Source organism: Euleptes europaea, chromosome 2 (assembly GCF_029931775.1).
Source record: "Euleptes europaea isolate rEulEur1 chromosome 2, rEulEur1.hap1, whole genome shotgun sequence".
Lineage (NCBI taxonomy): Eukaryota > Metazoa > Chordata > Lepidosauria > Squamata > Sphaerodactylidae > Euleptes > Euleptes europaea.
The window spans coordinates 19,353,436-19,380,479 of NC_079313.1; the positions used below are offsets into that span (position 1 = coordinate 19,353,436).

General features: G+C 47.0%; 2 protein-coding genes across 2 annotated transcripts in view; both read left to right on the forward strand.

Moving 5' to 3' along the window:
• Window positions 1-3,986, forward strand: part of LOC130493849 (flavin-containing monooxygenase 1-like) — a 35,714-nt gene extending 31,728 nt beyond the window's left edge. Inside the window, exon 9 of the mRNA XM_056867440.1 lies at window positions 3,532-3,986. Coding sequence (XP_056723418.1) covers window positions 3,532-3,874 — 343 coding nt within the window. The 3' untranslated portion in view covers window positions 3,875-3,986. The remainder of the gene's footprint in view (window positions 1-3,531) is intronic.
• A 5,790-nt stretch (window positions 3,987-9,776) lies between these two features.
• On the forward strand, window positions 9,777-26,568 carry LOC130493939 (dimethylaniline monooxygenase [N-oxide-forming] 2-like). Its single transcript, XM_056867566.1, has 7 exons — window positions 9,777-9,914; window positions 12,337-12,525; window positions 13,886-14,048; window positions 16,026-16,168; window positions 20,087-20,310; window positions 21,245-21,597; window positions 26,492-26,568. Exons 1-7 carry the CDS (start codon window positions 9,783-9,785, stop codon window positions 26,566-26,568), a joined length of 1,281 nt encoding a protein of 426 aa, XP_056723544.1. The 5' UTR covers window positions 9,777-9,782.
• Window positions 26,569-27,044: the final 476 nt, after the last annotated feature.

The following is a 27,044-nucleotide window of genomic DNA, read 5'->3' on the forward strand; positions in this document are numbered from 1 at the left end:
AAGCTTTGCATTGTGATTTTCCTGACTTGGATATTTTTTCAAGTGCCATATTTTGAATTATTAATTGGTGGCAGGGCACACCCTCGCCATATTAATATTGGTTTCACAGACCCCGATTCTGAAATCAAGCATTCAGCTGCCATTGCATTGAATGTAATGTTAGAATTACTCAATGCTTGTACAAAGGAAAATCACTTGTGCTGTGTACATAACTTATATGTGCATTCACTGTAATGTGTGTGCATGGCTCCTGCGTTGCGCCACATCCTTCTTGGTTGGAAGCAAGGGCAATTTATGGTTTGTTGGTTTGTTTATTCATTCATTCAGAGTTATAACCCGCCCTCATTCCCGGCCAAGCCTGGCTCAGGGTGGATAACAACATTTCAACCACATAAAACCATAAAACTTCAATTTAAAACAGCAACAAACGTCATCATCAGACCCATAATAATATAAATGACTCTCAGTAAATATCCAATAAAATACCAAGATGGCGCTCGGTCTAGTAGTAATAATACTAATAGTGACAGCTACAGCGGACTGATCAGGCAGCTCAACCCCACAAAGTTAACAAAAAGCGGGGAGGGGGGGAGGGGGAGGCCAGCACCGATGGACAACTTGCAGGCGCAGCTGCCCTCAGTTGTGGGTAGGGTTGCCAACCTCCAGGTGATGGCTGGAGATCGCCCACTATTACAACGGATCTCCAGGCGACAGAGATCAATTCCTCTAGAGAAAATGGGCAATTGGATGCTATGGCATTGAAGTCCCTCTTCTCCTCAAACCCTGCCCTGCTCAGGCTCCACCCTCAAAATCTCTAGGTATTTCCCAACCTGGCAACCCTAGCTGTGGGCCTGGTGGAATAATTCTATCTTGCAGGCCAACTGACCTGAAAAAAAACTGGCCTGGCTTGTAACAAGAAGCTTGATCTACAAAAATCAGCTTTTTGCAGCACATAGGGAAATGCTTTTACCTTTCAGTAGCTCTCTGCGAGGTACAACTACAAAGGCCAGCCTGTGGAGTTGACAGGAGGAAGAAGGAAGGCAAAGCCAATGTATATTCAACAGAAATGTGACTTGTAATCCTGGCTGAGACACTCCTTTTCATAAAATCAGTGGCAAAGTAGAGTTGTCAGCTTCCAGGAAGGGCCTTGTGATCTCCCAGAATTACAGTTGGGCTCCAGAGAACAGATGAGGAGGAAGAAGAAGAGTTGTTTTTTATATGCTGACTTTATCTACACTTAAGGAAGACTCAAACTGGCTTATAATCACCTTACCTTCCCCTTCCCACAACAGACACCCTATGAGGTAGGTGAGGCTGAGAGACTTGCCCAAGATCACCCAGCTGGCTTCCTGTGTAGGAATGGGGAAACCAATCCAGTTCACCAGATTAGCCTCCGCCGCTCACATGGAGGAGTGGAGAATCAAACCCGGTTCTCCAGATCAGAGTCCACCGCTCCAAACCACCGCTCTTAACCACTGCACCACGCTGGAGTAAATGGCTGTTTTAGAGAAAATGGCTGTTTTAGAGGGTAGACTGTATGGCATTATAACTGGGGAACTAATGTCTATTGTTTGGAGATCCGTTCTAATAGTGGGAGATCTCCAGTCAGCACCTGGAGGTTACCAACCCTAATTATAACCTGCTGAGGTCTGTCCCCAGGCTCTTCACTTAAATTTCCAGGAATTTCCCAGCCTGGAATTGGGAACCCTAATGCCAAGTTCCTTTTTGAAATAGAACGTTGGCTGGTTTCCCACCTTAAGGGTTGTGATGAAAATTGGGTGAGGGGGTCCAATTTTATGGGGTCCTGAAGGGGTCGCCCCCTCCTCCATAGAGAAGTATTAGGGGGTTGCCCCCTTCAGGACCCCATAAAATTGGACCCCCCCGACCCAAACTTTGAGGTTCATACAAGGAGAGTCCCTTGCAGCTACACTGCAAATTTGGTAACTCTACCTCGAAAAATACTTACTTTTCATAGTCTGAAATGGCTGCTTCGTCTCCAAAGAATCATGGGAAAACTCAGTTTCCCATGAATGCTTGCAATGGGGAAATGCAGGGGGGGAGCAAGATGACCTCTGATGGTCAGACACAGCATGCATAATCAAAACAAAGACCCAAAGTTGTCGGAGGGTTGACCGCAGGGGAAACAGCCATGTATAAAAGGCCTTTGAAGAAGTTTTAAAAAAGGACAACAAAGGGAGGCCATGATATAAAATCATGCATGGGCTGGAGTCATAACAATACTAAAACTCGGGGTATCCAATGAGGTTGATGGGCAACAGATTTAGGATGGAGAAAAAGAAATGCCCTGCCTCCATGTGCTCCCTGGCTTGTAAGCATGGCACCTGCACCCAGAGGAAATATGCACACATTGACGCCATTGCCACTGTGATCAAGAATGTATCGAAAGTGTCATCCTCACCACAGGGGAGGGATGGGATGGATCCTACCCCTAGCTTATGAGTCCAATGAGCAAAGTCTGAAGCCTTCTACCAGCCTAAAGAAGCTTCATTCAATTTAAGTGACTCCTGCTCCAATGGGAAAGCCAGTTAAGATGGAGGACAGCTCCTTGGATGAAGGTTAGATCTATACCAACATACATGTGCACACTTCTTCTGTGTCTAGGCGCTATGCTCACGGGTCAGTGATTCCGCAGAGGAGGGGGTGAAGCCAGCATGCTCCTACTGGCTCCTGCTCTCCATGTCATGCTTGTACATGGGAGGGGTCACATATAGAGGGCTACTGTTATGGGGTGTTCATTCTGTGTTCCCAGCTGAAGTCTAAAGGATACCTAGCACCCCTTAAGATCTTGAAGGCCAGAGTCTTAAAATTACCCATTCGTCCCACTGCTACCAAGAAAATTCCAGCCTGCTGATTTAGAATATTTATACCAAAACCATAATGCTGTGCATTTACTCACATACACTTATTTATTGCCACACGGGTTCTTCTGAGTAACTGTACAAATTTCCCATTTTCTGAGGATACTGACACTTCAAAAGCCCTGAGGTGGAGACCTGAAGCTCATAAGAACATAAAAAAGCCCATGCTGGATGAGACCAAGGACCATCAAGTCCAGCGGTTTGTTCACACAGTGGCCAACCAGGTGCCTCTAGGAAGCCCACCAGCAAGACAACTGCAGCAGCATCCTGCCTGTGTTCCATGGCACCTAATATAATAGGCATGCCCCTCTGATACTAGCTCCAATGTGGTGTAGTGGTTATAAGCAGCAGACTCTAATCTGTAGAACTGGGTTTAATTCCCCATTCTTCCACATGAAGCATGCTGGGTGACCTTGGGCCAGTCACAGTTCTCTCTGAACTCTCTCAGCCCCACCTATCTCACAAGGTGCCTGTTGTGGGGAGAGGAAGGGAAGGTGATTGTGAACCGCTTTGAGACTCCTCCTTAAAGGTAGAGAAAAGTGGGGTATAAAAACCAACTCTTCTTCATATTTCCTGTGCAGGCTGTTAGGAACAAAGTATTCAAATGCTAATCTTTCTTTTCCCCTCTCCCCTTTTTTGTTCTTCCATGAAGGTTCGGCTTGTCCTTTGACGAGGTTCTGAAAACAGACTGCCTCGTTTACATGGACCAGCTGGCTTGCTCAATTGGCATAAAGCCCAGCGTGCCAGCTCTGCTTCTCAGCGACCCAAAACTGGCCATGAAGATCTTCTTTGGGCCTTGCTCCCCCTACCAGTACCGCCTGGTTGGACCAGGGAAATGGGATGGAGCCAGGGATGCCATCATGAACCAGTGGGAGCGGACCATGAAGCCCCTGAGAACCCGGGTGGTAGAAGACACGTCCAGTTTCATTGCATCCTTGCTGAAAGCTCTGGCCCTCTTTGCGGTGTTTCTTGGGATTCTCTATGGTTTCAATTAGTTCCGACGGCTTTATGGCTTGGCTCTCTGTCTTTCCAGATACCTGCTTTCTGTCTATGTCCGTCATCTTGTAGAGGGGAAGAAGGATGAAGGGGCTGTACAACCAGAATTCAGATCTGTTCAATGTGTAAGAGGGATCTCAGCAAACGAAAGCCTATTCCTAACCCAGAAAAATGCATTGCAATTCCAAAAACCAACTGCTACGTTAAAGGGGCCAGTTTTGGAAATTAACGGTATGGCATTAAAACTCAGTATTTTTGCCTGCAAATTTAAAACCTGACTTTCAGTCTGAGTAACATTGAAAAAAGTGAAATGTTGATGAGGGAACTAGCTTGTTCTCGGTTGCTCCACAGACTAGGACACGGAGTAATGGATTTAAACTAATAGAAAAGCTATTCCACCTAAACATTAGGAAGAGCTTTCTGACAGTGAGGGCTGTTCGAAGGTGGAATGCACTGCCTCGGAGGGTGGTGGAGTCCCCGTCTTTGGAGGTCTTTAAGCAGAGGCTAGATGGCCATCTGTCGGGGGTGCTTTGATTGTGGGATCCTGCATGGCAGGGGGAGGGTTGGGGTCACTGGGGATGTGGGGGGAGATAGTTGTTAGTTTCCTGTATTGTGCAGGGGGTTGGACTAGATGACCCTGGTGGTCCCTTCCAACTCTATGATTCTATGAAGAGTTTAAGGAAATCAGCCTTTCTGAGAAGCAGGTTCAAATGTTTTCTTAATCTCAAAGCTGTTTGGTTAAGTTTAATAGTTGGCAAGAATTGGAAACAGTGGTTGAAAATGTACCAACTTAGCATACTTAGTGCACTCTTTTCTTTCAGTTAATTTGGACAATGTGCTGGCCCTATACTGGGAAGGGAAGGGGTTGGGGGAGCATGCTTTACTTTCCCACCCAAATTTCTTTTAGAAAGTGCTTTTAGAAAGTGGGAAAGGGCTAGGTGGGGCATTTACCCAGCAGGGCTTCTGATTGACTGTGAAGATTAAAAGCCATCCTGTTAAACAGAGATTCTTCCAGAAATGTCGACGAGTTATTATTAGTTATACATAACCTTGTTTCCTGACATTTCGTGGTTGGCTCCGCCTCCTGTGGCAGCCATTTTGTGATTGTGCCCCCTGTGCCAGAATTCCAAAGGTGCCCACAGGTTCAAAAAGGCTGAGGACCCCTGAAGTAGATGGAGTCAAATCCTGCATACACAATTTCCATTGGCACAATTGAATTGAACACCTTTTATTGTTGGGTTTGCTGGTCGTGAACCGTAATAAATACCTTTGATCCATCTATTGTTGGGAGTGGGACTTGCCCGCTTTGAATGGATGGTTTCTCTTCCACCGGTTCCTGTTTCAGACTGGTCTCGCTTTGAAGACTTCCGTTTAACTTTCCTGCAGTAGACTAATATGGGCTGCCCATCTGGAATCACGGGCAGAATTGAAGTCCTACATTTCATGTAGGATTCCAGCCATGCGTGTGGTACCTGCGTGCACTAGATTTGACCAGATTGGATTGTGTACCACTTTATGGACATCCCTCAGTATTAGAGGAGGGGCCAGAGTGTATGGTGGATGGAGGGGTAATGTGTCCCGTCCCCCCGTCCCCCCAATATTCCTTAGCTGCCATATTGTCTGAACTGGCCCTATATTTTCCTGTTTCTTTGCTATGTGCACTTTTCTTTGCAGTTTTGATGCAAATAAATACACTTGAAATATATGGAGATTTAGAAATGCAGAGGTGGCTATTTCTGCTCCTTGCTTAAATGTCCCGTTTTCAGAACAGTCATTTACTCTGTAATGTACAGCATTTATCTTTGCAACAAAAATATTAACAATATGAGAAGAGCAGCCCTGTCGTCTTTAAGATTAAAAAAGAGAGAAGCTACAGGGACTTTTGTAGAGACCAAATAATAGCACTGTGGCTCCAATATAACTGTGTTTCCATCAGTAATCTGCCATATACTTTTAGGAAGGCCTCAAAAATAGCATGGCCACAGCTCTCTCCTACTGATAGCCTCTTCCCTACATCAATTGGTTTCCAGAGATATGATTGTTCTATATATGGAGATTCTATTGAGCTATTATGGCTCAATAGAATTACAGGGTGGGGTTGTGTCTAAGCGGTAGAGTATATGCTTGGCATGTAGAAAGTCTATGGTTCAATCCCCAGTATCTCAATGCCATAGAGTCCAATTGTCAAAGTGGCCATTTTCTCCTGGTGAGCTGATCTTTATCTGCTGGAGATCAGTTTTAATAGCAGGAGATCTCCAGATACCTGGAGGTTAGCAGCCCTAGTAATTGGTGATATAGAATAACATTACCAGGGACCCTGGAGAGCTGCTGTCAGTCTGAACAGGCAATACTGACATTGATGGACCAATGGTCTCATTCTATATAAGGCACTTTCATGTATATTTGTACACCTGGATCCTGTGTAATTTCTTCTTCAAACAATCTGTATGAAGAATGACTGTCAATCCTCTTTTTTTCTTAGGGGCCTCAGGCTCATCTTGGATTTGAACCTGGGCCTCACACAGCCGAAATGAGAACTGCTTACATGCTTAGGCCACTTAATGAAACTTTCTTCATTTACAAAGTGCTTTACAAGCTTAGGATTTGATTTAGACTTGAGTCATTAACAACAAATACTCCAGTATATCAACTTTTTTTCAGACTAAGGTACAGATACTGAAAGGGGGGAATGAGATGTTTAATGATTACCATATAAGAGGAAAATAATGTCCTAATGAAAGACTTTATGATATACCAAAGAAGTAGTACTTGTATCGATCTTTCCAAAAATTAATAAATATAGTAACTAAAATATTCCAAGATTTGTGGTTTCTTTCCCCAACTGGACATTCTTGGTAAATGTTGTCATACCCATTATTTTACAAGGTTTGTGTCATTCTTTAGTGAAAAGACATCTGGAGCGCACCATTCAGAGGTAATTCAGTCTTTTTAAAATGTTCCAAAGATGGCTCTGACCTGGATGGTCCAGGCTAGCCTGATCTCGTCAGATCTCAGAAGCTAAGCAGGGTCAGCCCTGGTTAGTATTTGGATGGGAGACCACCAAGGAATACCAGGGCTGCTGTGCAGAGGAAGGCACTGGCAAACCACCTCCGTGAGTCTCTTGCCATGAAAACCCCAAAAGGGGTCACCATGAGTCGGCTGCGACTTGACGGCACTTTACACACACACACACACACACACACACAGCCTGATCTTGTTATATCTCAGAAGCTAAGCAGGGTCAGCCCTGGTTAGTATTCCAAGGAATACCAAGGTTCGTGATGTGGAAGCAGGCAATGGCAAACCATCTCCTGAACATCTCTTGCTTCGAAAATTGTACAGGGCTGCCATAAGTCAGCTGTGATTTGACAGTACTCACACTCTCTCTCACACACACACAGCTGCCTTGCAGTTCAGTCCTAAGCAGAATTGCAGCTGTTGGGTTGCACTGCAAATGTCCAGCATTTATTTATCGGCTCTAAGGAGAACCCATACTCCTATCTTGCTACCTAATACATTTTTATGCTGCCCTTCCTCCAAAGAGCTCAGGACTATGTACATTATTTACCCTTCCTCTGGGTTAGCCTACCTGTGAGGTAAGGCTGATGGGGAATGGCCCGAGTTCAAGCAGTGAGGTTCATGGCAGAGCGAGGGATTTGAGCCCAGAGTTCCGAGATCCCGGTCTAACCACATCAAAAAGCACCGGGTCATTCCTGACCCATGGGGTGACATCACATCCCGATGTTTACTAGGCAGGAGGTTTTTGGGGTGGAGCCTGAGGAGGGCAGGGTTTGGAGAGGGGAAGGACTTCAATGCCACAGAGTCCAATCGTCAAAGCAGACATTTTCACCAATCGGCTGGAGATTAGCTGTAATAGCAGGAGATCTCCAGCTAGAATCTGGAGGTAGCAACCCTACCAGGCAGACAAGCCAAAAGTGGAAGCTTGGCAGAGACAGGAGGATGCTGGTAGTATGGTTGCCAGCACCGGATTGGAAAATCCCTGGAGATTTCAGGGTTGAGCCAAGAGGAGGGTGACGTGGGGGCAGAGTGCCATAGAGTCTACCCTCCAAACCAGCTTTTTTTTCTCCAGGAGAACCAATCTCTGTAGTCTGGAGGTTACTTGTAAGTCCAGGGGATCTCCAGGTCCTGCCTGAAGACTGGCAGCCCTAGCTGATGGCAGAGCAGTTGCTGGTTTTACATTTCAAATCTTGCTCCGGGAGTCCTGCCTTTTTAAAATGCTGGGTGAGAGAAAAACAGAAGTTCTGAAAGGAGAACATAAGAAAAGCCATGCTAGATCAGGCTAAGGTCCATCAAGTCCAGCAGTCCGTTCACACAGCGGCCATCCAGGTGCCTCTAGGAAGCCCTCAAGCAAGGCGACTGCAGCAGCAGCATCCTGCCTGTATTCCACAGCACCTAAGATAATAGACATGCTCCTCTGATACTGGAGAGAATAGGTATGCATCATGACTGGTATTCATTTTGACTACTAGCCATGGATAGCCCTATCCTCCATGAACATGTCCACTCCCCTCTTAAATCCTTCCAAGTTGGCAGCCATCACCATACCCTGGGGCAGGGAGTTCCACTATTTAATTATGTGTTGTGTGAAGAAACACTTCCTTTTATCTGTTTTGATTCTCTCACCCTCCAGCAGATGACCCCACATCCTGTTTTTATGAGAGAGGGAGAAAAGCTTCTCCCTGTCCCCTCTCTTCATACCATGCATAACTTTATAGACCTCTATCATGACTCCCCTTAGCCGCCTTCTTTCCAAGCTAAACAGCCCTAAACATTTTAACCTCTCCTCATAGGCCAGTTGCTCTAGACACCATTTTAGTTGCTCTTTTCTGCACCTTCTCAAGCTCTGCAATATCCTTTTTTAGTCGTGGTGAGTGACCAGAACTGAACACAGTATTCCAAGCGTGGTCTCACCATAGATTCGTACAAGGGCAGTATGATAGCAGCAGTTTTATTCTCTATTCCTTGTCGAATTATGGCCAGAGAGAGAATGAGTCAGGATTAGGTAGGGTAAAGGTCCCCTGTGCAAGCACCGGGTCATTCCTGACCCATGGGGTGACGTCACATCCCGATGTTTACTAGGCAGACTTTGTTTGTGGGGTGGTTTGCCAGTGCCTTCCCCAGTCATCTTCCTTTTACCCCCAGCAAGCTGGGGACTCAGGATTACCAGAAAGGAAATAAGAATTTGGACGGAGTCCCATTAACTAATAAAGGTAAATACAAATCTGCAGTCTGTAACCCTGTAATTTCCCCTGTCGCAATCCGCATTATGCTGTTTCATAAACGTGCGCAACTTTCTACACTCCCTGATCGTAACTGATTCACAGTTCCTCTTCAGGTCATTAGACCAGAAAGAAAGTTGCTCTGTACAAGGAAACCACGGTTCTGAAACGTCGTCTCCTTCTTGGGGCTCTCTAAAAGCCTAACTGGGTTCACAGATGCTTCTGGTGGGAGAATAACTGAGCAGTAGTGAGTATGAAGGAGTTCTGAGCAAAAAGAAGGGGCCGCTGGAACTGACTGCTTGACGGCAGGGAAGGACTGAAGGGGGAAAGGTAAGCAGAGTTTCACTCCACCTTAAACACAAACAGTGCCGTTTTGAATGTCCATAACTGACATATGCAGGTAAATGGAGCTTATCCCAATTGACTGCGACGTTTAGAGATATTCCCTAGGGGTGAAAAACACCCCATTTACAACATTCATTCATTCATAAATCTTTAATGGCATATAATCCATTTACAACATCCCAGATCTTGCTGGAAACAACAGGCAAAGTTTCAAATGGACTTTGGACTTGACTCGTAGGGACGGAAGAGGTTGCAGCACATAAACTAATTTCAGACCCTTCTCCTTGTGGTATGCGTCCTGAAAGGGCCCTTCCCGGAGAGCATGGCACAGAAAGTGGCGATCATTGGGGCAGGGGTAAGCGGACTGGCCTCCCTTAAATGCTGCCTGGACGAAGGGCTGGAACCCACCTGTTTTGAGAGGAGCGACGGCATTGGGGGACTATGGCAATTCAAGGTGAGTCAACTTCGGACTTGGAAAGAAGCCGTGATTTTAGAAATTCTGTTATGGGGTTTTCAAGCTAAGCGGGAGACTGTGGCATTCTCTTAAGGTGTGAATAGACAGCGCGCAAAGGGAGGGGTGCAGTGGGTATTGGACTGTAAATAAATGGAAAACTAAAACGGGCAGAGAACCCACCTGAAGTGTGGTGGGAAGGGCAAGGCAGAAGACCAAATCAGCATTAAATTTGCTGGTCAGGACTTTGGTCAAGTGTGCTGTAAAGGTGGGAGGAAACAGGGTTGGTACTAAGGTTGCCAGCCTCCAGGTGAGGCCTGGCAATTTCCCAGAACGACAACTGTTCTCCAGACTACAGAGATCCGTTCCCCTGGAGAATATGGTCACACATAAAACACATGAACACATGAAGCTGCCTTATACTGAGTCAGACCCTTGGTCCATCAAAGTCAGTATTGTCTACTCAGACCGGCAGCGGCTCTCCAGGGTCTCAGGCAGAGGTTTTTCACATCACCTGCTTGCCTAGTCCCTTCAACTGGAGATACCAGAAATTGAACCCGGGAACTTTTGCATTAGGGTTGCCAGGTCTCTCTTCGCCACCTGCGGAGGTTTTTGGGGCGGAGCCTGAGGAGGTCGCTTTAAAGGACAAAGTGAGGTGCCCCTCCCCCAAACCCTGCCCTCCCCAAGCTCCACTCACAAATCTCTAGGAATTTCCCAACTCAAAGCTGGCAATCCTAGTTGGTACTCTGGGTGAAAAAAATTCCTCTAAGACTTGATTTGGATGTGCCTTTGAATTTGGGTTGCCAGGTGGGTGGTTTCATCAGGCAATTGCCCGCCAATCCACCCAGCTGCTCAAGAGTGGGGATTGCACAAGCGTGCAACCGTGCGCGACGTGATCCTGTCACTTCTGGGTTTGCCCCCGGAAGCGCTGCATCACTGCAGCCCCTTTAGCACTCAAACTCCCAGATGCCAGTGTTTTGAGGGTTTGAGTGCTAAAGCAGCTACATGATGTGGTGCTTCCGGGGTAAACCTAGGAGTGATGTGACTGCATTGAGTGAGGCCATGCACATGCACGATCGCCTCAGTCCCGCCCCCCAAAACCTCACACCTATGGAGGGACCTGTCCACCCTACTTTGAATGCACCACAGTAGAATCCTTTCCTCTGATTTCTGAGAGATGCAACAAGTCTTCATCCCTAGAATGACAAGAATATAATCACTAGATGCAGAAAGAAGGCATGAAAGAAGGTCCTGTGAGAGGGCTGCCTTGGAAAACCTTTCCTTGCCATGGGTACAGGAAACCAGCTGCACAGATTCCTGTTGCTGGTGGTGTATTGAAGGAGGATGCCTCAGGTGACCCAACATAGCTGGGCGGTGAGGATCAGAACGAAACAGCATTCTTTGCTCCCTCCCTCAAGGCTAGGGTTGCCAACTCTGGGTTGGGAAATACCTAGAGATTTTGAGGGTGGAGCCTGAGCAGGGCAGGGTTTGGAGAGGCGAGGGACTTCAATGCCATAGAGTCCAATTGCCAAAGTGGCCATTTTCTCCAGGGAAACTGATCTCTATCTCCTGGAGAGCAGTTGTAACAGCGGGAGATCTCCAGCCACCACCTGGAGGTTGGCACCCCTACTTAAGAACTTCCTCCCCTCCTGTCTGCAATACAGCAGTCATTACAGGGACTTCTTTCACCAGGTAGCTCTAAAGATTTCCGCAAAATAATGTATGCGAAAAGCTTGGAACGCTCAACAGTGCTGTACAGTTGCCATATATAATTACAGTGAAGAAGAACTTGAAACGTGTGAGATCAGAGGTGCATAGGGGCAAACTGCACCAGGTACATGGTGTGTAGGGAAGAACATAATTTCACTACTTTGCCCCTACAGGAAAAATGTGTTATTTATGACCCCATGCTGAGAAGGGGGCAAACGGATAGAAGGGGGCTTACAGAGTCAAATAGGTGGCTTGCTTGCCTATCTGGTCATTTAGCGTTGTGGCTACTAATGAATTTGTCGATGCAGACACAGGGCTTAATTCAGGAGCCCAACACTAGCACCTAAACCTCCCTCCTGGAGCATGCCAACCAACCCAAGCTTGAGCCCAAGGTCCCCAAAAGCTTGGCAAATGATACACATAGTTTTGCTGGAGGAAATGCCTGCAGCTTTATTGGTTACAGAACTAGCCATTGGCATAGCATAGGGGGCAGGATCCAGGCATCCGCTGACCCAGCTGTCCTCCTGCACCCAGCCCACCTGCTGGGTACAGCCTGAGGGGGCCGCATGCTGTGGGGCTGCCAGCTTGGACCCACAGAGGATGGCATACAATACCTGCTTGGGGGGCAGAATCCTTAGAGACGCCCTGGCCAGTGTCATTGAGAAGGTGGAAATGGACCCTTTCAGAAGCTCACGCAATAGTTGTTTCTGCACAGGAAATACCTGAAGAGGGAAGAACTAATGTCTACAGTTCTGTAATAACCAACACGTCAAAGGAAATGACCTCCTTCAGTGACTTCCCATTCCCGGAGGGCTGCCCCAACTACCTTCATCACTCTGTGGTCATGGAGTACCTCAGAATGTACGCCGAACACTTCCAGCTTCTTGACTACATACACTTGAAGGTGAGGAGTAAATTTAAGAGAAAGGAAAGTGGTTCTACCACAATTGGTTTATTGACTGATTGATTTTATTTGCATCCCACCCCACCCTGGCAATGCCAGTCTCGGGGCGGCTCACAACATATTGCAACCATTTAAAACATCACAGTTTCACTTAAAATTCTCAACATTCAAAAATTCTAAAGGCGCCCATTGATCATTCCAGTGGTGGGTGCCAACCAAGAGAGGAATAAGGAGAAAATGGTCTCAATAGGGGAGGGATCAGCATTAGGATAGGTGTATCTAAAACTATAAATTTTAAAAGCAGGATAAAAGAGAGAAGGAAGGGAAAGGGGGGAAGGGAGGGAGGCCAACCAGGATGGAAACTGTCGCTATTCTCAACCAAAGTGTTGGCAGAGTTAAATTGTGGACCTCCCTGCCCCAGGATGTGGTGGTGGCTGTCAACTTGGAAGGCTTTAAGAGGGGACTGGACATGTTCATGGAGGAGAGGGCTATTCATGGCTACTAGTAAAAATGGGTACTAGTTATGACGCATACCTATTCTCTCCAGCATTAGAGGAGCATGCCTATTATATTAGGTGCTTTGGAACACAGGCAGGATAATGCTGCTGTAGTCGTCTTGTTTGTGGGCTTCCTAGAGACACCTGGTTGACCAGTGTGTGACCAGACTGCTGGACTTGATGAGCCTTGGTCTGATCCAGTATGGCTTTTCTTATGTTCTTTTGTTCAGAGACATCAGTAGGTTTTTCTACTGGTGGGTGTTAGGTGACATCTGCATTATAAATTTAAAAGACCCTGAAACGTTCTCCTACAGTTTTGCTCAAGGAACCTTGAGCAGTAGTAACAGGTTTGGGAGGGGGCTGAGAACCCCCTAATCTGCTCACAGCACTGTATTTGCCAGGATTTGGTGGTGGTAGTCATGAGAAATAGGGAATGATGGAGAAACAATTTAAGTTAGTGGTAGCCAGTGACAGAAAAGTGTAATTGACCTGGGGATTGGTCCCTATCTGGGATTGAGGAGATCCACAGAATCACAATACTCTGGAAATAAATGCTGAACCAGTCATGAAAGGGTAGCGGAAAGTGTAGCGTCATTCCACTAGGTCTTTCTCCTGCTTGCCTCTGGCTTGTTTTTCAACAATTTCCATACTCTATTCCTGAGAATCTCCTCAATTCTAAGTATTTACACATCTCCACAAAAGCACACACAATACAGCAGATTCCTAAGTCTATCATGATGCTGTCAGTAAAGGTAGTTGTGAGTTTCCTGCATTGTGCAGGGGGTTGGACTAGATGACCCTGGTGGTACCTTCCAACTCTATGATTCTAAGATGCCTTGTTCTCTTCCTTTGTTTCATAAAAGACCACGGTATGCAGCATCCAAAAACATCCAGATTTCACAGCCACAGGACAATGGGTGGTGTGTACCGAGAAGGATGGACGGAGGGAATCAGCCGTCTTTGACGCCGTTATGGTTTGCAGTGGCCGTTACGCAGAGATGAATCTTCCGCTGGATTCTTTTCCTGGTATGTTAGGAACATATGATTGGAAACTGTACGTGGACTAAGGCCTTTTATGCATGACTTTTTCCTCTTGGTCACCCCTCTGATGACTTGGGGTCTTTGTGTTGATTATGCATGCCATTTCAGAGGTCACCTTGCTCTCCCCCTGCGTTTCCCCACATTTTGCCCGGGTTTTCAAAGGCCTGTTTTATCTCGAATTTGAAAACACGGGCAAAATGCGGGGAATCTTATGTTCCCTGCAATCACACGGGAATGTCCTTTTTGCACCTGGAACTGCGGTGTGGGGAGAAAAGGGGTTCCTCCTCCCCAACGTTTTGAGAAGCTGAAACAGATGGGCAGGAAGTTATTTAACTTTGGTGGAGTGGCACTTGCTGGGCATACTACACGTCTTCCTCCAAAATGATGTAATTAATTCCTGCCAGAAGTAGTTTCAGCTTCTCAAAACATTGTGGACCGAAACACAAATGCACATCTCATTCAGCATTTCATTACCATCAATGACCAGGAAGATATCTCTGGGAAGCTTGAAGACACAGTAGCAAGACAGCATTCTCCCCTGTGGTCTGTCCCTAGCATCTAACCAAGAAGTATACTGCCTCTGAAAATGGAAGTTCCCCTTAGCTGTTATTGCTGAAAGTTGTTGCCCACTTAGCATTGAGACTACTGCCTATTAGATAATCATAGTAATTATGTTATTGTGCAGTGGCAATGATCCCCAGTTTCATGCCCGTGGGTGCCATTTGGCTTGACAATTTGTTTCCTGGTTAGGGTTGCCAACCTCCAGCTACTAGCTGGAGATCTCCTGCTATTACAACTGAGCTCCAGCTGATAGAGATTTGTTCCCCTGGAGAAAATGGCTGCTTTGGCAATTGGACTCTATGGCATTTAAGTCTCTCCCCTCCCCAAACCCCGCCCTTCTCAGACTCCACTTTCAAAATCTTCAGGTATTTCCCAACCCGGAGCTGGCAATCCTATTCCTGGTGCCCACCTGCTTCTCCTCTGAAGTAAAGGGCCAGTCCTGGTTTTCCGCCACCTCACCTAAGAAGGGGATTTCAGAAGACCCGCAGGAGGCATCATGGAAGGTGTGCAGGAAAGACCGAAAGAGGTGCCTCGCTTATAGGAGATGCTTGTGCCTCGCTTATAGGAGAGCCAGCATGGTGTAGTGGTTAAGAGCGGTGGTTTGGAGGGGTGGACTCTGATCTGGAGAAGCAGGTTTGATTCCCCACTTTTCCACATGAGCAGCAGACGCTAATCTGATGAACCGGGTTGGTTTCCCCACTCTTCCACATAAAGGCTGCTGGGTGACCTTGGGCTAGTCACAGCTCTCTTAGAGCTCTCTCAGCCCCACCTACCTCACAGGGTGTCTGTTGTGGTGCGGGGAAGGGTACGCTATTGTAAACCAGTTTGATTCTTCCTTAAGTGGTAGAGAAAGTCAGCATATAAAAACCAACACTTCTGCCAGCTTGGAGAGCTTTAAGAGGGGAGTGGACATATTCATGGAGGAGAGGGGTATTCATGGCTGTTAGTTAGAATGGATACTAGTCATGCTGCATACCTATTCTATCTAGTATCAGAGGAGCATGCCTATTATTTTGGGTGCGGTGGAACACAGACAGGACAGTGGTGCTGCAGTCGTCTTGTTTATGGCTTCCTGGAGGCACCTGGTTGGCCACTGTGTGAACAGACTGCTGGACTTGATGGGCCTTGGTCTGATCCAGCAGGGCTCTTCTTCTTCTTCTTCTCCTTCTTCTTCTCCTCCTTCTCCTCCTCCTTCTCCTCCGCCGCAGCCGCTTTGGCCCCCTTGGCAGCCATTTTGTGATAGTCCCACCTTTCATGGCAGCCATTTGTAGTAGGGCCCGCTAACCTTTCTCAAAATTCAGAAAGTGTTCACAGCCTCAACATGTTTGGAGATCCCTGCCCTATGAGAAAGATCTTGTGGAACAAGAGGATGTGAGGCATTCTGTTCTTTTTTCTTCACAGGCATAAAGAAGTTTAAGGGCCGCTACCTGCATAGCTGGGAGTACAGAGATCAGACCGGGTTTGACGGGAAAAGAGTCCTTGTTGTTGGTGCCGGAAATACCGGAGGGGACATTGCTACAGAGCTCAGCCGCACCACTGCTAAGGTAATTGTTCTTTGGCTGCTATGCATTGCTGATTTAACCCCTGAGCATGAGATACAATCACATTACAGAGCCTTTGACTGTTCAAAGCATGGCATACATTATAATCCTTATAATCATCATAACGGTGCAGATGAAAGACTGAAGATGCATGAAATCATTGGTTGCCTAAGGCCATCTGCTGGTTTCATGTAAGGTTGCCACCTCCGGCTTGCAAAATTCCTACAGGTTTGGGGGTGGTTCCTGAAGGGGGTGGAGTTGGTGAGATTGCTCAGTGGGGTGTGGTGACACAAAGCCTATCCTCCACAGCTGTCATTTTCTCCAAGGAAACTGAATATAAGAACATAAGAAAAGCCCTGCTGGATCAGACCAAGGCCCATCAGTCCAGCAGTCTGTTCACACAGTGGCCAACCAGGTGTCTCTAGGAAGCCCACCAACAAGACGACTGCAGCAGCTCTATCCTGCCTGTGTTCCACAGCACCTAAGATAATAGGCATGCTCCTCCGTTCCTGGAGAGAATAGGCATGCATCATGACTAGTATCCATCTTGACTAGTAGCGATCATGGATAGCCCTCTCCTCCATGAACATTTTCTCTATATTCTCTATATTTTCTCTATATTTGGGAGATCAGTTGTGATTCTCGGATAACTCCAGGCCCCACCTGGAGATTGGCAACCCAGGTTTCACTGCAAAAGCACAATTGGAACCAGGGACTTCATGAATTGTGGTCTCTTAGACTTTATTGCAGAGGGAGCTCAGGCAGTGGATTACTCCAAATGGACACCAGTTCATTCAAAGGGGAGGTGGAGGCACCTTGTTCTGTTTTCTACCTGCTTGCTTCTATTGTCTAATTTTAGTGGTCAAATTGAGTCTGGGGAAAAGAGCAGAGGTTGATAGTGAATGGCTTACTAAGGCCACTAAGATAATTCACAGTGGGTAGCCGTGTTAGTCTGTTTGCATTAGTCAAAAAGGGCAAGAGTCCAGTAGCACCTTAAAGACTAACAAAAATATTTTCTGGTAGGGTATGAGCTTTCGTGAGCCACAGCTCACTTCTTCAGATACAGCTGCTGTATCTGAAGAAGTGAGCTGTGGCTCACGAAAGCTCATACCCTACCAGAAAATATTTTTGTTAGTCTTTAAGGTGCTACTGGACTCTTGCCCTTTTTGACTAAGGCCACTAAGTTCATGACCAAGGCAAAATTTGATTTAGACCCTTGCTGAGGGGTTGCTCAGGTTCACAGTCACTAAAGCCACATCCAAGGGCTGCCAGGTTGCTGACAGCAGCAAGAGCAAAGAGAGGGAACCGTGGCACAACATTATTTCTGTCCGAAAAAATGGAAGTGACATCACTGTGTCATGCAACACTCTAGGGCTTCCCCTGATCTCTGTGGTAAAAACCATAGAGGTTGGGTGAACTTCTGCTAGAAGCTGATCCGAGTAAGATGTCCCCCGAGCTCGCTCGGGGGAACCAAGAGGCGTTTTGACCGGGGCGCCCGTGAGGTAGCCCCGATACCGATCCTAAACAGTGGATCGGGAAGCAGGCAACCCCCTGCTGCCGAAGAAGAGCAGTTGACTCCCACTCCTCCCCCCACAAGAGCTGCTTGCATGGGGGAGGGCTGGTCGGAGCCCCGCCGGCTGAGGAGGACTCCATCGCCATGAACGCCTCGCGGAAGCAGGCTCTGATCTCTTCTATCTAATGCCGAATATTGAACAAGATAATTACAAAGAACTCCGACCTCTGAAACCTGTGTAAGTTACAGGAACTCTCTTTGTTTACAAATCTATTCTCAACTACTGCAATTTGGAAAGACTGAGGATTCTATACCCCTCTTCCCAGGATTGTAATTGATCTTCTGACTGAAAAAATTAATTAACTTTTAAAGCTAATTAGAAGGCAAGCAAAACAATCTTAAAAAATTGATTGACAGGAAAAGTTACCAACTGGATTTAAAGCCAAACCAGAGACTTCCAACTACCCAGTAACTATTCTACACTGTATTGCCTGCTTGTATGTGACTTATTAGTCTGGAAAATATCTGAATACGACAACTATGGATTCTAATTGCCAAGGGACACAAGAAATGTTTGCTATGCAGACTCAATTAATTAAGGAGCATTTTGAAAAGATTTTAAAGCAACAGGAGCAATCAGCCAAACAAATGACTTTGCTTATTACTCAAAAACTAAATGGCTTGACAAATGAAATTAAGGAAACAAAGGACCAAATCACAGCAATAAAAAATGGCATGAATAAGATGGAATTAACAGTCAAAAATATCACTGAAGATTTGAAAGAAGTTAAAACAGATATGAGACTTCAGGCTCAACAAACTGCAGATTTGCAATCCCAGGAAAAGTGACTGAAGGACCAATTGGCAGTTTTGGACCTGCAACACAGAGAATCTAATCTACGCATTCGAAATTTGCCTGAAAGACTGGGGGGTACCAGACAGACTATTGTCAAGTCACTTGCTAATATATTTCAACTAACTAAATCAGAATTGGACTATGCAATAAATAAAATATACAGAATCCCCCTGTCAACTCAAGTACCGAATGCAAAAGCCAGAGAGATATTCATCTCTTTTTATGACATCAGGTTGAAAAATAACATCATGAAACTCCATATGGAAAATCAGTTCTCTGTAGATGGTATACTGCTGATAATTCTTAAAGACATTCCATGCCGTTTGATTGAAAAGAGAAGTATCTACAAAGATTTTACTGAGACTCTGAGGAAAAGAGGAATAAAATACTCCTGGTTGCTGCCACAAGGACTCACCTTCACCTATAAACAGATTAAACACTCTATCAATTCAATTGAAGATGTTAAAAATTTCTTGGCAAGAAACAATGAACTGATAGAACTTACTACAGGATTACAAAAAGAAGAACAGACAGCCCAAGGCCAAGAAGTGAAGATAGCCAAAGACAAGACACCAACTTGAGAAAATCTGCAAACACCACCAAGAATTCCAGTCAGAAGAAAAAGTTTAAAAAGAAGGGTTAGAAAGCCAGAAGAATACTAACTTGTTTTTTTTTTTATAAAGGGAAGGGGGGGAGTAGAACCATTACAATATTAAATTAGCTTCTTCTTTTTTTAGATTGTAGTGTTTTTTAAGATCTAATCCATTATAACTGATAGAGATGAAGGCTTGGAAGATACTGTATTAAATATACTATGTGGGAAAAAAATTAATGGTTTTTTTTCAGCTTTTCCCCCTGCTTATTAATATTACTGTGTTATTATCATTTATGAAAAGGAATAATATAAGGGGGAATTATAATATTAATTTTTTAAAAAAGTATCAGGATTAGAAGATATTAGTACAAAGGAGATACCAGTTTAATGATGGGAGAGAGGTGGTCGGTGGGGAAGTTCACTATATTATATTTGATTTAATGTTGAAGACAAATGCCTAAGAATTTGTTAAAGTCCTTTTTTTTTACATTATATGGAAGGTAATGTCAACTGAATATGTTAAAATTGTTGAAAAATAATAAAAATATATATTTTTAAAAGAGAAAAACTGTAGAGGTTGGGGCATTCCTAGACTGTCATGCATCTCAGGAATGTCACTCCTGGTTTTTTCAGCTGGAAAGGACATCATGCAAGACCATTCTACCTGTGTCCCCCCACCCAAGCCTTCAAACAGTTGCCAGCCAAGGGCTGGCAAACCTACCAAATCCACACATCACTGGATATTGTGCTGTCCATGTGTTTTAGCAGTCATGTGGACATCAATCCAGTTATCCAGTCATGGGGACATCAATCAAGTACAACAATAGCACAACCCCCAATGATGTGTAGCTGCAGTCTTAGCCACACCTTTCTTCACATCCCACGCCAGCTCTCCAGGGTCTGCTGAGCCGTTGGCCCTTCCTAGGAATACTCCTCTCAGTTTTGAATCCTCTTTAGGTCTTTCTCAGCACCAGAAGTGGAACGTGGGTGTTGAGTCGCATTTCAGATGCTGGCTGGCCTTTCGACATGGTTATCACCAATCGCTTTGGCAATTCCATTCAAAAGCTTCTTCCAGAAGGCATGGCGAGGAGGGTACTGGAAAAGATCTTTGGCCGGTGGTTTAACCATGAGAACTACGGCTTGATCCCTCTTAAAAGGTACTGCTATGAACTGAATTGCATGTATAAAGAAGGGAAAACTTGCTAATGGTTTGGACAGTCATCAGGCCCTGCTTAGAAAAGCTGGAGTTTTGGGGATTAGCAATATATAAGAAGTAACCGTCTACTAAACAATAGCCATTCCCAAAGCATGCTGATCTTTCCTTTATGGGGACAGATATCCCTTGAAAATCTGTTGAAGAACAATAATGTTCCTGTGATCAACTAATTTTTCTCCTAGTAATCTCTATAATCTATTTACCCTGAAGGAAAGCATTTGGGAAAGGGCACCTGTTTTTGTAACAAATCCAACTAGACCATGACAGTTTGTTGGTTCTAATCAAACCCAGGTATGCTGGATTCACATGCAGAACACAATATTATGGAACATATCAGAACATTAGTCCCAGTCCAGGAGCAATACGGGCTCCTTCATGACTGACCCAAGGTCACCCAGCAAGCTTCCTTGACAGAGCGGGGATTCGAACCTGGGTCTCCTAGATCCTATCCGACATACTAACTGCTAACACCTCACTGGCATTCACTGCTGTTTATGGTGGTGCCCATTCTTCTCCTTGTCTTCTACAGACTTGGGGGGGGGGGCAGGAGGTGACACATCTCTGTGTGCCTTTGTGTAGGTTTAACTATGGGTGAAAACGCATGGTCGCTTTATCCTCCTTTATTCCCTGTTTCAGCCAGGATTCAGCCAGGATCGAATGAATGCATTTCGCCGAACTTGCATTCGATCCTGGCTGAAACCTAGCTTAAACAGGGAATAAAGGAGGATAAAGCGACCATGCGTTTTCACCCAATATCTCCAAAAGATATCCCCCAACATCTTTCACAAACAGCTGACATCCTGGGAAGGGTTCGAGGGACAGAAAACAAGGGTTATGAATTAAGACAGATGGGCCATTGTACACATGAAGGGCCATTTTCCTGCTCCTCCTTTTCACAGTTCATGGATACCTTTAATTCTGAATGATGAGCTGCCCAGCCGTATCCTTTGTGGTTCTATTGTGGTGAAGCCAAACGTGAAGGAGTTCGGTGAGGCTTCTGCCATCTTCACAGATGGTACCGTCGAAAAGGACATCGATGTGGTCATCTTTGCGACGGGCTACGCCCCATCCTTCCCCTTTCTGGAAGAATCGCTTCGCAGTGTCTGCAGAAGCAACATGTCCCTTTATAAGCAAATCTTCCCTCCTCATCTGGAGAAGCCCACATTGGCGATCATTGGCTTAATAGCGGTAGCCGGATCCATCATGCCAGCCGTGGAACTTCAGGCCCGTTGGGTCACAAGAGTATTTAATGGTAAGCGAGTTGGCATTTAATGGTAAGTGACTTGGCAACAAGGTACTCTGATCCTGAGTGAATTTTCCACTTTTGATCATAGAATCATAGAGTTGGAAGGGACCACCAGGGTCATCTAGTCCAACCCCTTGCACAGTGCAGGAAATTCACAAATACCTCCCGCACACACACCCAGTGACCCCTACTCCATGACCAGAAGATGGCCAAGATGCCCTCCCTCTCATCATCTGCTTAAGGTCATAGAATCAGCAATGCTGACAGATTCCATGCATCTTCCTCTGCTTAAAAACCTCCAGGGAAGGAGACCTTACTAGGGCTGTCGATTTGTTTCGTCCCAAACCGAAAAACAGCGGAAATTCCCATGATTTGGCAGTTTTCAGTTCGGATGGAACAAAATTCAAAAAAAGGCGGGAAAACGACGAGCTGAATTTGGCGAGATCGGGGCGATCGCTGAATAAAATCGGCAAATTCAGGGGCTCCGAATCAGCAGCATAACCGTCAGTTAGTAAGCAACTAGCAGCATTCTCCCACGGCCAATGGTGGCCAAGTCGGGTCTTCTTCTGGCCAATCAGTCACGGTTGAGTGCGTGAGCCCAGCTGCTGTGCGGCCCGGGGAGAGAAAGAGAGAGCGTCTGTTTGTGTGAGAGAGAGATTCCCGTGGGTGTGTGTGTGCGTGCATTCGAGTCTTTCCTCGGCTCTGGGGGGGCATGTTTGGCGGTAGAGGTCCCACACTTTCAGTGTAGCTTGAGGGGACCCTTCTTGCAAGAACTCCCAAGTTTTGGGAAGATTGGGTCAAGGGTCCCGAGTTATGGGGCCCAGAAGGGGCCCCCCATCTGCCCATTGGAATACAGCCTTTAAGAACACATTCGTGTTGGGCCGTATCATTATCCTGGCCCTGGGGTCTGGTTGCCTCGGCAGTTGGGCTGTACCATTACCCCGGACCGGGGGTCTGACTAAAAGGCAATTAATCCCGAGTTATAGGGTCCCCCCCCCATCCACCCACTGGAATGATTGGGAGCAGGCGATCCTTAATGTGCATCTAGAGAGCGGCAAATCCAAGGCAAAACCTCCCGTGCATAAATGGCCAGAGATAATCTGTGTGTGTGTCTGCTAGAATCATAGATTACTCCTGAGTCCTGACTCCCAGTCCCTGCTCCTGATGGAAGAGAAGAAGACATCCACAGTAAGACCCATTTGGGGGCTTTTCTCTGTAATTCTCTATAATTTTTTTCCCTGTGTGTGTATGTGGGGGGGAAATTCTGTGTGTGTGTGTGTGTGTGTGTGTGTGTGTGTGTGTGTGTGTGTGTGTGAGGGGGGAAGCCAAAGGGAGGTGGGTTTTCCTGTTCTGCTGGGGGGTGGGCTTGATTTCCTCTGTGTGGGACTGTGCTTTCTACTGTTTTCACCGGTTGCCAACTTCGTGTGAAGTTACCTGTGGGTCAGTGAGTCTCTCTCTAGTTGTTTCCTATTGTTTCCAATGGGCTGTGCAGCCGCTCCTGTTGTTTCAAATGGGCTAGTCTGTCATTCGTTTTAGTACATCCCCTGTAATGTATTTCAGTGGAGTCAATGAAAGTCAACCGACATTCCTTTCTCCCATTATCTTCAATGGGCTGGGCAGCCTCTCCATTGAATCCAATGGGCTGACTTGTCATTCGTTTTAGTACATCCCTTTTAATGGCTTTATTCCAATGGGCAGACGGGGGGACCCCTTCCAGGCCCCATAACTCGGGACCCCCTGACCCAATCTTCACAAAACTTGGGGGTTCTTGCAAGAAGGGTCCCCTCAAGCTACACTGAAAGTGTGGGACCTCTACCTCCAAAAATGCCCCCATAGAGCCGCGGAAAGCCACAAATGTATTTGTAATGGCTTTATTGCAATGGGCAGATTGGGGGGGACCCCTTCCGGGCCCCATATCTCGAGTCCCCCTGTCCCAATCGTCATAAAACCTGGGGGTTCTTGCAAGAAGGGTCCCCTCAAGCTACACTGAAAGTGTGGGATCTCTACCTCCAAAAATGCCCCCTCCCGGAGCTGTGGAAAGCTGTGAATGTGTTTGTCAGGCACCGGCCTGGCACTCGGTGGTTAAGCCAGGTGGTGCTTCAAGGTCGAACTGTTATTCAGCTCTGGTATTTTTTTTTGTCTTGCTCTTCCTGGGAACAGGGGGTTGCCATTATCAGGGGGTTGCCGTAGCAACCAGTAGTTGTCCAGTAAGTTCACCGTTATATCTCCCATACCCTTAGTGCTTCACCCCCATTAGCATCCTTGCCAATTTCCAAGTCGGTTTCTGTAACTCGCTGTATATTTTCCAATAAATCACCTTTCTATGGAAGGCCTGCCTAGAAGTCATTTTGTGGGATTTATCTAGTGAGCCCAGAACTGACATTAGGCTACTAATCCCATTTTCCAACTTTCCACTGCAATCGCTGTGAACGCCCGCGTCCTGGCTGGGACTGCAGGAAAGGATCTCCAGCGGTCGCTCCTGGAGGAAGCGTGCCGTGCTCATCAGGAGTCCCATTGGTTGGCGGGGCTGGTCACCTTGCAGTGGGTCTACCTTGAGAGAGCAGCACCCATGGAGTCCTGGGAGGACACGCATTGGGCCCGGGAGGAGACCGTTGGCTTGCCACTCTCCTCGAGGAAGCACGCCTAGCCCAACAGGACTCTATATTCCTTACCCGACTGGTTGCCAGGCACTGCGTATTGGGCGGGAGCGAGACCCTCCTGGAGGGGACTGTTCCACTTGTACAAGATCCTGTACCTCTTGCTCCCATGGCGGAGACTTTGGAGGAGCCGTCTCCTGATCGACCCCGTTTTCACCAGGAGGCGGAGAATGCCACCGCCAAAGCGGTCTTGCAGCTACTCAATGTACCGGCTGATATGGCCACCGACACCATGGTCCTGTAAATTCTGGAGCCTTGTTTTGGTTGCCCTGTACCCGTGGAGCTAGCGCAACAGGCGGTGCCCTTGCTCCCAAACCGCGGGGAACTTTTGCTCTTGCTACAACGGGAGGCTGAACAGCTTTTGGCTACAGCGGCCGATGCTCGGGCCGCCGAACTGGCGGCGGCGCAGGCAGAGGCGCTTGCGGCCACGCGGGTGGCAGCCGCATCAGGAGCGCTTCCCAAGGGTCCCATGATTCCAGACATGGGGGGAGGATTGGATGCTTGGATCGTTCTCCCCCGATCCCCCGTTGTACGACCTCCCTAGGAGAGCGACGGCTCGTTTACAGAGACTGCTCTGTCCCGGCTTCCCCAATACCCGAGCAAACTGGAGAGCCCCACGAAGTCGCTTTTCACTCCCATGCATAGGGGTCTGACGCCTACATTAGCCGTACAGACCCATGCCCAAACACAACGGTCTCCTGGGGTTACGGAAGTCCCGCGCCCGAGGGAGACGCTCGCCCCCTCCCTCCGCCGCAGTCGACGGAAGTGTCAGGGAACCTGCGAGCCCTACTCCCAAGGAACCTCCTGAACTCTCTTGCTCAATTTCTGATGGTCCTCTCCTGGAGGGGCTACCTAGTTCCTTCAGAGACGCTTTGGTCCAGGGTTACCAAACAAAACAGTTAGCCAATGCCTTCCCCGCGAATCTCATTGAGCGGGGGGAGCTGTGGTTTAAAGACACCAAGTTGTATGTGCCTGAAATACTCCAGGGGGAGGTGTTGGGTCTTGCTCATGGGGTGAAATCTGCAGGACATTTTGGTTTCGTAAAGACACTTTACCTGCTCCGTCGGCAGTTTTGGTGGCCAAAAATGTGCTCGGACTTGGATTCCTTCATTCGCAGTTGTCCCACCTGTGCCATCGCCAAATGGCCCCCAGGGAAGCCCCCCGTGTTGTTGCAACCGTTGGATACCCTCGAGACCGTGGGAAGTGATTGCCATGGATTTTATGACTGATCTCCCTCTCAGCAGGGGGGATATGGTACTATGGGTAGTTACAGATGTTTTCCAAACAAGTGCATTTGGTCCCTTGTGCAGGCTTGCCCTCTGCCCCAAAGGTGGCCGTTTGTGTCCCATGTCTTCAAATATCACTCATTCCCGTGCAAGATAATCAGTGACCGCGGGGTTCAATATGTTGCCAAGTTTTGAAGGGCTTTTCTCAAGTTGGTGGGGGTGGAGCAGGGGCTGTCAAGTGCATTTCACCCTCAGACTGATGGGCAGACCAAAGGGTCCTCTCAAGCTACACTGAAAGTATGGGATCTCTACCTGCAAAAATGCCCCCCCCCGAGCCACAGAAAGGCACGAATGTGTTTGTAATGGCTTTATTGCAATGGGCAGATTGGGGGGGACCCCTTCCGGGCCCCATATCTTGGGGGCCCCTTACCCAATCTTCACAAAAATTGGGGGTTCTTGCAAGAAGGGTCCCCTCAAGCTACACTGAAAGTGTGGGACCTCTTCCTCCAAAAATGCCCCCCAGAGCCATGGAAAGCAGCGAATGTGTTGTTAATGGCTTTATTCCAATGGGCAGATGGGGGGACTCCCTTCTGGGCCCCATAACTCTGGGGGCCCTGACCCAATCTTAACAAAACTTGGGGGTTCTTGCAAAAATGGTCCCCTCAAGCTACACTGAATGTTTGGGACCTCTACCTCCAAACATGCCCCCCAGAGCCACAGAAAGGCACGACTGTGTTTTTAATGGCTTGATTCGGCCGAATTTTCCCCCGAACTCCGAACTTAGTGCCAAATTCTACAGATCCAAATCGAGGGAGTTCAGACTTCAGCATTTTTCAAATCAAAATGGGCCGAATTTTGCCGAATCTGAATTTTACCGAATTTTTTCCCAACAGCCCTAGAGCTTACCACCTTCCGAGGAAGCCTGTTCCACTGAGGAACTCTTCTTCTTCTGTTCTGCTGCATCAGAACAAATCGTAGCAGCAATTTGATTTAGGCTGCATTTGTTTCTCTTTTCAGGGTCAAGTAAGCTTCCTGCGATGAGCCAACAGATGAGTGAAATTGCCAAACAGAAGAAGGCTCTCCATAAACAGTAAGAAATGCTACACTGAATACAATAATTCAGTCACTATTATTCTTGCCACAGGTTCAAGAAGCCAAAAGGAAGCCCTTGGACATGGCAGAGATTCTAAAACTTGGTGGTGGAGCTCCTGGGAGGGAGGGGTTTGTGGGTAGCCTAAGCTCCCCCTCCTACCTGCTGAGGTTTGGCAGAGAAGCAGCCATGGTCTCCTCCTAGGTAACAGCAGTTAACTTTCTAAATACATTGAGGTCAGTGGGCTTAGGAAGGTGTAACTGCTTAAAATAGTTCTGTCATTGCGGCTCGGGGAGGCAGGAACAGAAATCCAGTGAGGAAGAAGGAAACTGAGTGGGTTGAAGATGCCCTGGCAGAAAACCCTTCTGGATTTATAGTGCTTGTTTTGGGGGTCGGGACTAGGGAGGAGCTCCCTCAATGCCACTAAATTTGGCCCCAAGCCCTGGGTCGGGTGGTCTTTTATGCATGGCTGTATCCCTC